General features: G+C 36.0%; 1 protein-coding gene across 4 annotated transcripts in view; it reads left to right on the top strand.

The window, feature by feature from the left end:
- Positions 1-15,480, top strand: part of PLCE1 (phospholipase C epsilon 1) — a 161,117-nt gene that overhangs the window by 16,451 nt on the left and 129,186 nt on the right. For all 4 annotated transcript variants that reach the window (XM_065639444.1, XM_065639446.1, XM_065639445.1 and 1 more), the window contains exon 2: positions 10,098-11,695. In XM_065639444.1, the coding sequence (XP_065495516.1) occupies positions 10,508-11,695 (1,188 nt within the window). In that variant the 5' untranslated portion in view covers positions 10,098-10,507. The remainder of the gene's footprint in view (positions 1-10,097; positions 11,696-15,480) is intronic.

Raw genomic sequence — 15,480 nt, 5'->3', positions numbered from 1 at the left:
AGTTTAAAGCCATTACTCCTTGTACTATCACTCCATGCCCTTGTAAAAAAATCCGTCTCCATCTTTCTTGTAGATCCCCTTCAGGTACTGAAAGGCTGCAACAAGGTCTCTCTGGAGCCTTCTCTTCTCCAGGCTGAACAACCCCAACTCTCTCAGCCTGTCTTCACAGGAGAGGTGCTTCAGCCCTCTGATCATCTTGGTGGCCTCCTCTGGACTCACTCCAACAGGTCCATGACTCTCTTATGTTGGGGGCCCCAGAGCAGAATGCAGGACTCCAGATGGGGTCTCCTGAGAACGGAGTAGAGGGGGAGAATCACCTCCCTTGACTTGCTGGTTGATGCGCTTGATAAAGCCATTGTAGGCAAAAAATGAATGTAGTGTTGAATTGCTGAGCAAACATTATTTGCTGTATTTGAGCAGTGCTGTTTTCAGTGTTACAGTGCTTAAAATCTAGAAATGTTAGAATAGTAGTAATAATATAGAAATTGTTTCATGTATTCTCAGGGATGCTTGATCAGTGGTCTTCTGAAAACAACATCTTTCTCAAGCAGATAATTAATTACCCTCTCAGCAAGAAAAAACTATTTTTTTTGGTCTTGCATTCTCTGGTAGGCATGACAATAATATGCAGATGTTCAAAAGAGAAAGTAAAAATAATAAGAGACTAAATATTATGATTCCTGAATGAATGGTATGAATAGGTCAGGAATAGTATACAAATAAAATGTATTTTGAGGAAGTGCAAGAGTGGTGCAGTAATATAATGATCTTAGTCTTCAGCACTTGAAAGATTTTTCTTTGCTTTTCTAGAACTAAAGTGTAACTGCATTGATTGACAAATAACTGAACTGTTGTTCATATCCAGATTAGCTTTTCATTTTTATTTGAAACATATATTGGAGTTGCAGCCTTACTCTTGTTGCAGTTATGACAGCTGAGCAATAACATATAAGTTATTACTCAAGTAATGTTTTTAATAGGACTACTGTGACTTAGAATAATGTGAATAAAAGTGTTAGCTTGGCTTTACAGAAGATAAACTGTAGTGATATATGTGCCTCTAACATATCATCAGACATTTTAGTAGTCAGAAATATTTTTATTACAGGTTTTTGTTCTTTTCTCACTATTGTGGCTAGAATTACAACTAATGCAGGACAGTGAACGGGAAATGAGAGAAGACAAGTGCTCACACCAGAAAAATGCTGTGAGGAAGAACGAACAAGACAAGGAGCCTGACATGTTCTTCTTACTCACTGTGTGACCTCGTTTGGAGTAATTTTAAAAAATTGGCAAGGTGACAGTTTTTCATGGCAAGGTGCAATTGCAGTTTATTGAAATACATGGGTTTTTTGCAAGTGAAGGCCTGCAATCAGTTTCCTGCTTGTTTACATTTTGCGTTCAGGAACTCATCTGGTTTTCAAATAATGTAATTTTTCCTGATAACATACTGAGTTCATGTGTGATAGTGATTCTTGGAAGAGAAAATTTGTTAGAAACTAGAATGGAGGGAGTATACCGTGTTTACAAAAGATATTAGTATGTAGTCCCAGGTTACTGTTGACTTTTTAGAGCTGCGAACAGTTCATGTTTCAAAGTGGCAGGTGAAGAGTTTTCAGTAGACTATATGAATGGATTTTTAATACAATTATCTTTAATCCTGATGGATATAGTGAACATAAGAAATTGAAGATGATGTAAGGGAGTTGACCAAAGCTTTTCTGAACAAGTCTTGCAAGTTGACTAAATAAAAATGTGTTTGTGAAACTGTAGGAAAGTGGTCCTGCTCAGCTGATACTGTTAAAGCTGTTGAAGAAGTCAGCTCTCTCATCTAGGATTCCTTTCTACCCTTTTTATCCTTTGTTTTTACAAGACACATTAATTTTATTATAATAATTCTCACTGTTGATCAAGAAGGTTACTTTGTTCATTCTCCTTTACTGAATGGCGTTTCCTGGTTTTATTTGCTTGTTGGAGGAGTTTACAGTCTTGTTTCATTTTTTCTAACAGGAATTCCTTACACTTTACTTTTTAAAGTTTTGCCTGGCTTATGATGCATCTTCTCTGTTGTTTTCAGCTGGATTTCCTGTAGTGAAAATGCAGCCTTGTAAGAACGTTAGAATTACACTCTTTCTTTTGAGAACATGTACTCTTTCTTTAGATAATCAGGTACCCTTAAATCCATGCAGCAGTTGCACTAGAGAAATTCTGAGGATTAAAAATTGAGATAGTGTAAGATGTATAATTCTTTGTATTAGCTTTAAACAGATTTAGCTCTAATTTGACAATCTGATAGGGGCAGAGAAAGAATTGATTCATTTAGTAATTAGTTATTAACTCTGAAGAATATAACTGAAGAACTGAGTTGATGCTCTTGGTTTTCAAGAGCGCAGTGATACATATTTGTTCTTTGTGGTAGAGTTTTCAAGTCTCTTTCAGAGCAAGGTGATTCTCTAGCTGCGTTGAAACCATAAATAATAAATTACGTGAGTAATTCCAGTGAAGCAGAGGATAACATCTGAGCTCTGAAAAATGGTTGAACATTTCAGCTACTACCAATCATACTGTTTCTTATTACATTTAAGTAATGGAACCTTCCTTATGGTCTTTGCTTTGTTGTATCTTATTTCTTAGCTGCAACTTGTGTTGCCTTAACATCTCAGATTTTTATGCTCACATGTCTCTGCTCTTATAGATAAATTTTTAGGATGTATTTTGATGAGTCATTTAAGCTATCTAAATGTGAGATGCTGTAGATACATTTCCACTCTGGTCTTGTGTTCTGCCTCTGTTCTCCACCCTTCTTTGTGCTTGTGCGATCCCTGTCAGTTTGTATCATCATGCTGCAAGTGGCATCAGATAATCCTGCCTGAAGACTAGTCTTTTCTTTTTTCCTGGGTTGTTTTTTCTCTGGATCAGTTGATTCCCCCCTCACTGCAGGAGTTCCTGTTCAGCGGATGGTGAAAATACATTACTGAAGGTGACGGGGAACAAGGGATCAGCTGCTTTGGCTGGAGCCTTCCAGTGGGTTGGCTTAAACCTCAAACATCATTTTTAATCTTGTCCTTTTTTACATGGTTCGTGTGATTCCTTTTTGAATTCTCAGATCTTAAATCCTGATGCACTTGCCCATTTGTCTTCTGATTTTTTAAAATGTTTATTTCTTACTATATTTCCTATTTTTCTTCTGCATAAAAATTATTTGTCCTTGTCTTTTATATAATATCTTTTATTAATTGTCAGTTATTTTGTGTTCCTTTATAGTTTATCTAATCTTTCCAAGAGATTCTGCTTAGCAGTGTCAGGTTTGTTGAGTTCTGCACTTGGAAGATTTTTGTTTTAATTTCTGCTGCACTCACTTTTCCTATGAGTGTGAGAGTCAGTGCTCCAAAATATTTTCCACCCATTTGAGACCATTTTCTTAACTTTTTGAAGAATTGTGAAAACAATTCCAGAAGTACTTGTTCAAAGATGAAGGATGATGATTTTGCCTTCAATGATTAAAGTTGTCATGTGTGTCTCAGATAGAAGGACTCGTTCATTTGAGTGTTGATGATGAAATTACAGCTTTCAGATAAGGTCACTTAGCATGAAATTCAAGTAACCACTGAACAGAAGGTTTGTTTAAACGGGTTATTGTAGGTGAGATCTAGAAAGAAATAAAGAACTGACCCTGACAGTAAGATAAACTCAGTCTTGGGTTCTCTCAGTGTCTCTTCATACAGAAAAGGAATTTCTGTAAAGAAATGAAGAGTGGAGCTGGTATCTGGCAGTAGCTTCAGATTCTGCCTGATGCAGTAATGAATGATGAGACAATTGAGAGGGTTCACCATCTGGCAGCCACTTGCATAGTTTGAGACATCTAATACTTGATCATGTTTAGATAAGTATTCTAGAAATTAGAAAAAACACTCTCGAACTTGACAGGATATATAAATACTGTAGTTCTTTGAGATTTTTTTGTTGTTGAAACATGGACATGGGTGGTAAATCTGAGGTTCTGCGTGATGCTCTGTGCCAAATAAAATGTTGTTATAACTTGCTTCCAACTGTTCAAATAGAGTTTGTGAACATCTTGAGTGATTCTTAAGAGTCTGACTATTTCTCCTTACTGTTTGCCTGTGGTTCCCTGGGCAGAAGAAAGGTTTAGAAAACTGATGACAACACACTGGTGCCCTGTTCTTGTACTGGTATCTTCTGCTTGTTTCTGACTTAAGGCACTGTAATGGAAAACTAATAGTGTGCATGATACCGGATAAATTAGAGATGAATTAATAAATGTAGGTTTCTTATTTGCTTCAAGGAATTGGTCTGAAACAAACTGTAGCTTATTTACCGAAATAAAAAAATACTCATTACAGTTTTTTTAAATTGTAAATGGATAGTTTTGATACGCAAACAACTTTCCTTGTGAATCAATTGTTTCCTTAAGAGCTTGAACTGGGATTATATTGTATAAACACAGTTGTTGGGGTGACGTGAGATGATCGATAGTTTTATATCCACTTACTGTGCCAAATTTTCTGTAGTTTACTGCTTCCCAAGGATCTCTTATTCATGGCTTAGATGCTGTGTAAATATTTATTAATTTGAATTAATTCATATAATTATGCGATGGTGGCAGTGTGCGTGTGGTGTTGGTTTTTAGGTTTTGTTTTTTTCTTGTATGCTGAAACGTCTTTTGTTCAGAATAGATAGTCACCATGTATATGTAGCATGTAGGACAAAAGTTGAAGAAGTACCTATAGGTGTCCCAACATAGCCAGGGAAGAAGAGAGGATTGCCAGGCTGCCTCCATTTGCCCTTTAGCTGTCTTGAATTACTTTCTGTCCCAGTCCAATAGCCATTTGCCCATGGGAGACCCCGGTATGTGTTGTGTAATGTCATATATCTATTTGTCAGTCCCACTCATTCTCTGCACCCATAATCTTGATACCTACCAGGCATTCACTGAGTTCCCTGTGAAGCTCCCACAGCATCCTACATACTGAATTGCATTTGGCATCTCTGGCAGCACACAACTTCTCTAAATAATCCCCATCTTTAACCATGAGATGCATCCGCTGGGGCAAGTAGGTTGCTGCTTCTTCCCACAGTCCAACCAGCATCCTCAAATATTTATCTAATCATCTTTTCCTTGACAGCCTCGAATTGAAAGGCTTTCTAACTTATCACATCGTGTGACGGTTCTGATCCTTCATTTACCTTTCCTTAGACTAAATAATAGTGTCTTAACATACTCCACTTTTTTTTCCTCTTACGTAGAATTCCTGCTGACTTCAAAAGGAAATTAGCTTGAGTAAAGAATTATAGGTTAAACTAAATTAATACAGTTTTATAGTCTTCATCGTCTTTGATTATGTTGGATGTTTTGCCTAGACTGTTGTAGAGTTTAATCCCAGGTGGTTGAGGAAGAAGAAATTATTAAACATTATTATTAATACTATTAATAACTAGAACCAGCTTGCACTTGAAGTCTCAAAGTGCATGCAAGTGGAAAAAAAAAAAGGTAGACAAGTTAGTTTTATGTCATGTTTTCAGACTTAATACATTTTGTGAATGTGTGTGCTGAAAGGTTGCCAGATTGTTTATTTTCATTATTCATTCATCTTTGTTGGCTGACCTCTGCATCCAGGATGATTCACTAATGCTGGATCTAGTTTGTTATATTTTTACTTTCCTTTGCTGATAGAAGGAGCACATTACATTTCTGACATAACTTAAGCCTCGTAAAATGAACCAGTGTAGTTACTAATGGATTTCATCAGCTAATCTAGTGGCTTTAGAAAATGTCAGCATGTGTTGAATACAGTGCAGGCTTAGCTGTCTGCTTCATGTGCTTTTATATTCAGATTTAACTGTGAATCAGTTTGAGATTTAAGTTGAGCGTGCAACAGGAAGAATATGATTTTGAATCATTTCAGCATTGCTTTTATATGCAAATACATGTATATATTTATATGAGGATGTAGCCTTTGGCCACCCATATGCAGATAGGCAAGTAAGAGAAGCCAGAGGGTGTGATAATTCTGCAATTTTGTACTAAGTTAAAAAATAATGTTTTATTGGTTGAACTTGTGAGTTTTACACTTGATAGCATTTATAACACTGTGTTAACACACTTCATAACATGTCAAATGAATTCAAACGGTTTAAAGAATTTGCTGGGCACAGTGAATTGAAATCTGTTTATTACAGTGGAAAGCAGAGATAGAGTGTAATGAGGGACATATGAAACCCTTGTCATCTGTTCAGCAGAGCCACAGCTTCAGATATTTTTGCAGTTGTCCATAGATCAGAGGCTCCATCATCATGGCTTTTACTTGCTAATGCATGAGATTTTAGCATACTTGTACACTAGATAACTTTTCTCTTAGTCTGTTATGTCTGGCGTGCACATAGACATCATAGCAAACATGATCTAAACTGAAGCTACTACTGAGACGTGTGGTCCCTACCAGGCATTCCTAGTATTTCGTTTGTGGAATATCGTGATCATATAGTGGCTGCAAGGTGAGTCAATTCGTTTGGATGAAAAGAATAGTTTCCTGACAAATCAGTCAGCCGAATCAACTCTGTGGACTCATGATCCATGATGCATGAGATGGGGGAAATGGGGACTGAAGGTCAAGAGTGAAGCATGGAGTGAGTTGCCAGCTTTGGTGGCAGCTACCTGCTAGACTGACATCTTGCAGATTGCAGAAATGTATAAACCAGCTTAAGCAGCTTTTTCCTCTCTTCTCCATGCTGTTCATTTTCTCCCTTGTGCTGTTGGAGCACACATGTTAGTGCAACAATATATGAACTGGATTGGGGGAATTATATAGCTGTGAAGTAACTTGAGCAAAATTCTTGAGGTGGATCAGTTCCCTATCAGGTTCCAGTGGTCATGATGGGAACAACTGGGCATAGACAGGGAGCTCCTTAAGCAGACGTTATTCTTGATGAGATGGATTTCAAACATAGGCATGGATAGACAGAGAAGATTGATGCTGGTAGAGAGAAAAGGGCAGGCATGTAGCCTTTGGAGTTGATGACGGAGGCGACCAACAAAACCACTGATGAAGATTTGAGATAAAATTTCAGGAGAAAAGAAAAAGATCTGAGAGAAGCAGTTTGGGGAGGACACATGTGGAGACACGGGCCTGAGAGAGAGGTGGGAGAATGATGTTGAAGGAAGGAAGGCTTTGGAAGAGGAGTCCTGGCCTTGGAATGAGCTTTTTGGACAGTCTTGGATATTAATGGGCCTCTGATTTCAGTAGCTTTCCATTTACAGAGGCAAATCAGTGATATTATTATTATTATTTTTTTTTTTTTCGTAAAGAATGATGTAATAAATTCCAGTTAACATGCATGGTCAGTTTTGTGATCTCAAATTCATTGTGTGATGTTAAAGTTGCATAATGATGTTGTCTTTTTGCCTTATGGAGTGATGTTGTTTCGTAAGAATTTCATTTGTTGACCAGTGTAATAAGCAGTATGTTCTTTGCAGTTCCATTCAATTAATTTTTACTCCTGGCTTAGCAATACTACAGGGAGTACATTTATGAATATATTTTGGTGGCTTGTATTTTCATTTGCTTGCCTGGAATTTTTCTAGTGCAAACAGGAAAGATGAATCAGCAGACTGAGATGTTGTGATAGATAAATCCTTCAAAAATCAGTACTGAAGACTTTTACTAATTCATATACGTGTTTTACACGTTTTACAAGGTTGATACAGCAACAAAGAAACTTAAGAGTAGAACAAGAAAAATACAGCTGCTTCTCCTTCTAGCACCTCCTACATCTTTCTCCATTGATCAGCATCATCGTGTATAGATTGAACTTGAAGCACGGAATGTTTGCCAGAAGAAATAAGATGGGATCATTTCTAGATGGATTGCTTGCAGTTTTCCTCAAGTGTGTAGTGGCAGAAAGTTTCATAAGCTGTTTTCTGGGGATTGTTTTGAAGAGGAAGGATGACAGGGGAGAAGGGTAGGAAATGATAAAATAAGATAATTGCTGTATGTGTGTGCATAAGTGTGTGGTGGCGTTATTTTGTTGTTATTTAGTTAGTTGGGTTTTTTTGTTTTTGTTTGGTTTTTGTTGTTGTTGTTTGTTTGTTTGTTTTTTAAAGTTAGTTAAGCTTGAAGAAAGTGAACTAAAATGATGTTCGGGGTACAATTTAATGAAATTTAATGATATAGGGACTATAGACTTACAGAATTCCCTGGGTGTTGGTTTCTCATAATATCTCCTCTACAGTTGTGCAGTCGCAGTATTTTATAGGGTGCTCTGTGAATTGTGTTGGTAATGTGACCTCAGTTTAAGTCCTGTCCCTGCCACTCTATCCAACTGCTGCTATCTCCTCCTACACAACTTTCCTATGAACTGTAGCTTGTATTTTCCTTTCTGGTGCTAAATCTCTCTTTTGTACAGGATCTGAGTTTCCCGTCTTCGCTCTCCTCTGGCTGCTCTGGCATGCAAATGCATTTTGTAATGCACGGAGAATGTAAAGCTTCTGTCTCTTTGTTCTGTCTCTGTCACTTTCCTTTGCGATCCTCCCTGATCTCTCTTCTGTTGTCAAACCAATAAAATGGCAATCTTGATTGAAATTTTTTTTTTTCCCCCATATGTTTACTGTCTGAAGAAAGAATACTGTTCACTGGCTTCCACACTTTGAAGCCATAGATTTGTAGCGAAATGTAACTTTTCTGAAATTTGTTCTTCCTTTTTGATGACCCTGCAGGGAAAAATGATACATTTCGTTACACTTTTCCATTTCATTGGGTGAGAAAATCCCGTATCAAATATGTTGTTAACTAGAGGTTGTGTTTCACCTTTTGATTTGTGCTGAACTGCTTTTAGATGAAGATTAGTAATCAAAAAATAAGAGCTGACACTCTAAAATGATTTAAAATAAAATTGTTAATCATAGTTACTTGAGTATCAAAATAGATTTTACACTTCAGATTACTTTCATTGTTCAGCTTTCCTGATTTTGTCCCCCCCATCATTCCTAATTGTTTTATCAACTACAGATGATTTAGTTATCACGCTTAGCTAAATTGCATGAACCGAATTGACGAAGGTGGTCTCTTCTGCTTATGTAGATAGTGCCTGGGTCAATATTTCACTGATTTCTAGTTGTTGTACCTGCCCAGTGATTTGCCCCAGTTTTGTGATATATTCTGCTACTGGAGTTTCAAAGTCTTTTTTTTTTTTTTTTCTTCTTGTTTCTATTGACGTTGGACTGTTTTAGTAAACTTAGACCTTAATATAACTTTCTTCATTTTCCACATTTTAGTAATACACTTAATGTTTCTAAACATTAAATATGATAAATTGAAATATAAGCATATATTTGTTTAATTTTAATTCACCGTGATTTATTTGGAACTATCTCTTTTATTCTTCTGTTTCCTTTGTTGAACCATCTGTAACCTCTTCGGATTCCAAGATTTACTTCTACCATGCTATTTGCAGGAAAGAAGCTGAGAATTAATTGCAAAGTTGAAGGACAGGTTTACTTTTTAGCTTAAGGCATGTAAGTAAAGGAGTCAAAAAGGTTATTGATAATATTTCAGTTTTTACCCTACTCTACCTTCATGCTTTTTATGTCATAATCTTCTGGCAAAAATATTGTGTTTTCTTCATGCTTGCACAGTAACAACATAAAGTTTAATGAAAACAAACCCCACATAATACCAAAACAATTGGAGTTGTGATAGACTGCAGTTCTGAACAGGAAAATAATTAGTTTTAACAGACAGTGCAGGTTTAAAAATGATTTTGTTCTTCCAAATGTTTTAACTTATCTTGGCTATAAGTCAGAAAAAAATATAGAAAAGACATTTCCTTTTTTTTGTAGCTTTCTATAGTAAAGGCAGCTATTTAAATATCTGAAACATGACTATGATTTCCCTAAATTGTAAAATGAGACTTTAAGAGAGATTTAAATGCATAGTTTGGAATTCTCTAGCTCTCAGTATAATTAACTTCTGTTGTTTTGTATTCCTTTGTTTTACATTTTAAAAAATATTTTGTAGTTATGATGGTGGATTTTTTGCCATGGATTCTGTTCAATATGTATATATATTTTCTTCTCTTTACAGAAAACCAACTTTTTGGATGCCTTATTGGGAGATGCATCTTTGACATGGATCATGTGTTTGTTCATCTTCTACAACCTGGATCAACAGTGTGTGTGCTACATATGATAGAAAAATTAATAATGGGAAGAGACAAGCCAAATGACTACATCGCGATAAGAAGCTGGCTTGAAAACGTGTATTTCATGCCAATAATTCAAGGCTAGGAAAGCATAGTAGTCCAACAGTCAGAAAATTACTTTTTTTTAAAACCCAGATCAGAAAGAACAAGTAGTCAACCTGTATTTTACCATGTGTTCCCTGATTATTTAGCACTGAATCTTTTATTAGAGTAAAATCATGGTGTGACCATTGATAGACACACCTCCTCCCCCATCCCAAACACACATCCAGCAACTAAAGACTGTGTCAGGATGACCTCTGAGGAAATGACAGCGTCTGTTCTCGTCTCTGTGGCAGAGGGTAAAGTGATACCCGCTCAGTCAGCTGGAGATGAAAATACTGAAAATGCTTTGGACACCAGTGTTATAAAAAGACGTGCTGCCAGTCCGGGAAGGCAAAGCACACATGCTTTCTCATACTTACACAGACTTGAAGAGGAAAGTCTTAAGGGCTCAGTGCCCAAAATATTCTCTCTGGCAAAAGAACAACTGACTAATGACAATAGTCATGAAAACTTCTGGGAGAGGAACAGCTCCATCCCTGATTCGGTGGAATTTCTTAACATTAACTGTAACATTGTACAGAAGAACTACAAGAGCGATATCCCGTGCAGCCAACTGTATAAATCTTGTGATCCTTTAGCAGGGAGAGAGGCATCCCTGGAAACTGGAATTCCTGGTTCACTGGAAAGAGCCATGCTTGCCAAAATTCAGCTGAAAATGAATGGCCCTTCGTTAAGAAGCCAGACAGCACTAAATAAGAATGACAGCAATGATACAGATAAAGTGGCCTTTTTTCACTTTCATTGTGCTAGTGAAAGGAATATATCAAGGGCTCTGTGCAGTTCACACAACTGCTTCATTTTGGGTGACTGCTTGCAGCCTGTAAGCGATGGCGATGATAACACCACTGGATCCCCAGCCTGTGCTTGTGGATTAATGGAGATGACAAATAACTGTGAGAATGAACATGGGCAGCAGTTGTATGAAGATGCTTTAAGGGATAAGTATTTATGTCTGGAAAGAGCACCACGAAAGGTTAAAGTGGCGTGCTCAGGTCACACCTTCTGTGGAAATAACTTTACTGGAAGGATGCCCTCAAAGCCCTTTCTGAGCCATTTTGAAGACTGTAATGATAACTGTGAAGAAGAGATGGAAGAGGAGTTTTTTAGAAACAAAAAGGAACGTTCTACTTTATTAATAAGGCGTTTCTGTAAAAATGATAAAGAGATTAAAAAATCAGTTTATACTGGAACGAGAGCAATTGTTAGGACTTTACCTTCAGGGCACATAGGAACCGTTGCTTGGAATTATGTTGAGCAAAGGAGAAACAACAGTGGCTTGAAGTTTTCTAGGATTACGACAGAACAGCTAACTATAATTCAGTCCTTAATAAAATGGGAATTTAATTCCTTTCTTGAGAAGTCTTTATGGTGTGAGGTAAGCTTTTCATAATGTTGGTTTTTGGCGCTTTTTTCTGTGAAAGTTTTGATACCCTGATGACCTTTTCATTAAAAAAAAATTCCTTCATCTAGCTATCACTTAGTAACACTGAATAGGATATATCACTTAATCATGTAGAACCTTATGTTCAACACTGCTTTTTAGAAGAATGTATTCTCATCCCTTAAAATTCATTTTGGTTTAAAATAGGCATGGTGTAAAATGTATAATTTTTATCTCTATGAAATGTGTACATACATATATGTTTATATACATATGTATCTATATAAAATGTATATAGTTACATATACACAGATGCATTTATAAATTTATGTCTTCATATTTATTATTTATAGATAAGAATGTAATATACCCATATACAGATACAAAAATATATACACATCATATAGATATTTATATTTTAAGTAGAAAATGTACATAATATGCATTTATATTTATACATACATGTAAAAATAGATGTACTAATATATATTATAGATATACATAGTTGAAATATATGGCATAAATGTGTATATTAATGATATAATAATTTCATGGAATAAATTGTATAAAATGATAAGTGGCAGTATTAGATCACAGTGAATTTTTTCTTCTTTGAAAAAGATAGCATAGTATTTTCCCCAAGTTACAGCTATTTATAGTGCTTCTGCACTTGCAAATAATTTAAACATTATGTAATAGTTGAATAACGTATCTTAATATGTTCATATTGCCCTGATTAGTTTTATCTTAAATTAGATAATACAAAAATTTCTAAGTTTAGAATGAAATCCTGAATATATAAATTATTATTGTAGAAATGACGTAGCACATCCTTAGCAAATTATTTTAAGTAGCAAAATATTTTCTGTGATGGTAGAATTTAAATAGTTGTCAATGGAATCTATAAAAGAGGTTTTGATCACTGGCTCTCAAGGATTCATCTGAAATATGACTACTGAGACAGACCAGCAGGATGATCACAGCAAGAGAAACTTCCAAGAAGAGGAGAGAAGAGAGGTTTACTGAGATTAGCAAAAACAGGAGATGTGATTTTTGTCTGTTAAAATGTGTGAATAAGTTCTAGGGAGGGGAAAATAACAAAGGCAAATAAGAGTTTGGTCAGATCAGCTATGCTTGTAAACTGGTCATGAATAAGTGTAGGTTGAAAATTGGAAGAAATTTCTAGTGGCCCAGACTTTGCAACAGTTTTCAGTAGGACTGAAATGGAGAAAAACTTACTTAATTGTATAGAATCATAGAATCATATAGTCCAACCATAAAATTGATGAAATGGATTATATGACATTTTGTCAGTGATAACAGAAGAGTCAACTTCGTGGCTCAGGAGCTCCATGACAACTGTGCCCTCCAGTAATATCCTCATATCCTTGTAGAAACTAATAGTTGATGGAAAAGTTCTATGAACATGTGTATGTCAGGTGTCTGTACTAGGTTGCAAAGGTTTGTGGTGCTGTTCACGACTGACATGTTCAATGTCCTGGTCAGTGGAAGTACAAAGATGCTGGTACAGCACATGCCCTGCGTGGTGCACAGTCACGGTCCTGTGAAGGGACGAATGAGCCATGTATTTGCCTATCATGAGATGTGCTCAGTACATTTGTATTATCATTATGAGGTTGGGGGCAAGGAAGGGAGAATGTTCTAGCATAATTTTCATTTATATAGGTATGGAAAGGGAAGGATGTGTTTAGGTTTCTTCATTGGGCGTTCCAATTTGAGTTGAGTTCCTTAGCTTTTAACATGCATGCCTGTTTCACCGCTTTCCACCACTGCTGCATAATACGAAATGCATAGCATTTCGGGGTGTGAGGGCTTTAATTAGAAGATTTTTTTTTTTTAGTACATGTAGAAACTTAGAAATAAATGTAATAAATACTCACTGAATAATTATTTAAATAGGAAAAGTTCTGACTACAAATGAACAAAAGAGTAGCAGGCACAGTAAAGTACTTTGTAATTATAATGCACAGAATGTTTTATCATGGTCAGAGAAAGCTTAAAGCCTCATATTTCTAAATTTTCTTCTGAATAGTAACTACAAATATTTTTCTTCTTATTAACTTTTGTATTTAATCTCTTTATGTATAATATGTATCTGTCATTCTTAGCATTATTTTTCTGTTGCCTTAGTGTCAAATATTTCTGCAATAATATTTCTATATGTTTATGGCTTATTAGCATTATAGCTGGCTTTTACACAAACATAGAAATTAACTCTCAATGGATGTGACAAATATGGACCTGTTGAACATATGCACTGGGTTAAAATAATTTAATGAATTATGAGCATTTGTAGGAAGCTTTCATGCTAATAATCAAAAGAAGAAGGAGAAAGAAGTAAATGAATGTGGTAATTTGTTCTTTCTTTCCCCTTATCTCACCCTTTGAGCATGCATTCTGTTTGGAACAGCTAAGTGAACAGTAGTTCTGTTCTTCAAGGGGAAAAAAAAGTTGGAGAAATTAAGTTTTCATAGCAGTACTGGTGTAACATGGAACAATAGAGACCTTTATGTTTTAAATAGGAAAATGCGGGTCTCATTTGTGCATATCCCTTACATAAAAGTTCTAGTGCTAATGAAGGAAATGCAATGGACTGTTGTCTTGCTGAATGATTTTTTTTCTTTTTTCTTTCCCTATATAGGAAGGTGGGACTGAGGCTTTGCATTATATAGAAAATACATGAAATTATATATTTTCTTAATGTAGTATATGATTGATGTTTGTAGATACTTTGTATGCAGATTTAGACTCCTCTGCTTTGGGTTTAATATATGTGAGGAGATTTTAATGTTGAATGCTTTTTCTAGTTTTGCATAGTTTTTGCAGCTATATACGGTGCAGTACTTACCCTTATCAGATGGATGTGTGTAATATGGCTGTTGCGTCCATTTGTGAGAAGTTTGTCTGTCTGTGTTGGAACAGTGCAAGCCCATCACATTAGTACATGTTAAATATGTCACAAATGCAAAGAATTTGCCAGAAACAAATAATGAGAGTGCAAGCTTTGGAGTTAGCTTTGCTTGATCTGGCACAGTCTATCCATGGCTTTGGTTCAGCTCAGCTGCATCATATTAGCAATCTGGCTAATTACAAAAGTCAGAGTTCCTGTGATCACTGAACCACCTGTGTCTGTGAGATACTAGGTTTGCAGTGCTGAAGTATGCTGCTTTGTTTCCTGATGTGATGGAGTTTCTCCAGTAGTGGCAATGTAATACAACAAAAGTAGCCACGTCCACCATTGACTAAGATATTAAATTTGAGCAGCTCAGTAGACCACCACCGGGTGATTCTCTCAAACCAGGTAAGTGACCTCGAGATCTCCAGATGACAGCTGCAACAACATAGTTGCAATGCCTAATAGCTGAATTCTTTAGTTCAGTTTATTTTGTAGGAGTCAGTACCATCTTTGCTGTGTCATTACATTCCTAATGCCAGTAGTTTGAGCTTTAAGGAGCAAGAATTCTGCTGGCTTGTTTAAGGCCGCTTGGATAGACATGAGCACACTGATAGATCTTCCATTCTTTGTAGCTTCTAAGGCGTTACTGAAATGCCAGATACTAATAGGGCAACAATTAAAAAACCCCTTGATTTCTTCCACATCTGTTTCCAGATAGAATAATGATTTTATTATAGATTTATCTTGTAGGAATAGTTCATAGTTAATTTAATGATTTTGTATAGTAGTTCAGCATTCGTTAGCATTGGGTATTTTTTACATATAGTGTCCATAGTGGTTTTATGATTCATGTGTAAAATCA

Source organism: Caloenas nicobarica, chromosome 7, assembly GCF_036013445.1.
Source record: "Caloenas nicobarica isolate bCalNic1 chromosome 7, bCalNic1.hap1, whole genome shotgun sequence".
Taxonomy (NCBI): Eukaryota; Metazoa; Chordata; class Aves; order Columbiformes; family Columbidae; genus Caloenas; species Caloenas nicobarica.
Note: the sequence above shows the minus strand (reverse complement) of the source record. Positions and strands in the feature narration are given on the sequence as shown.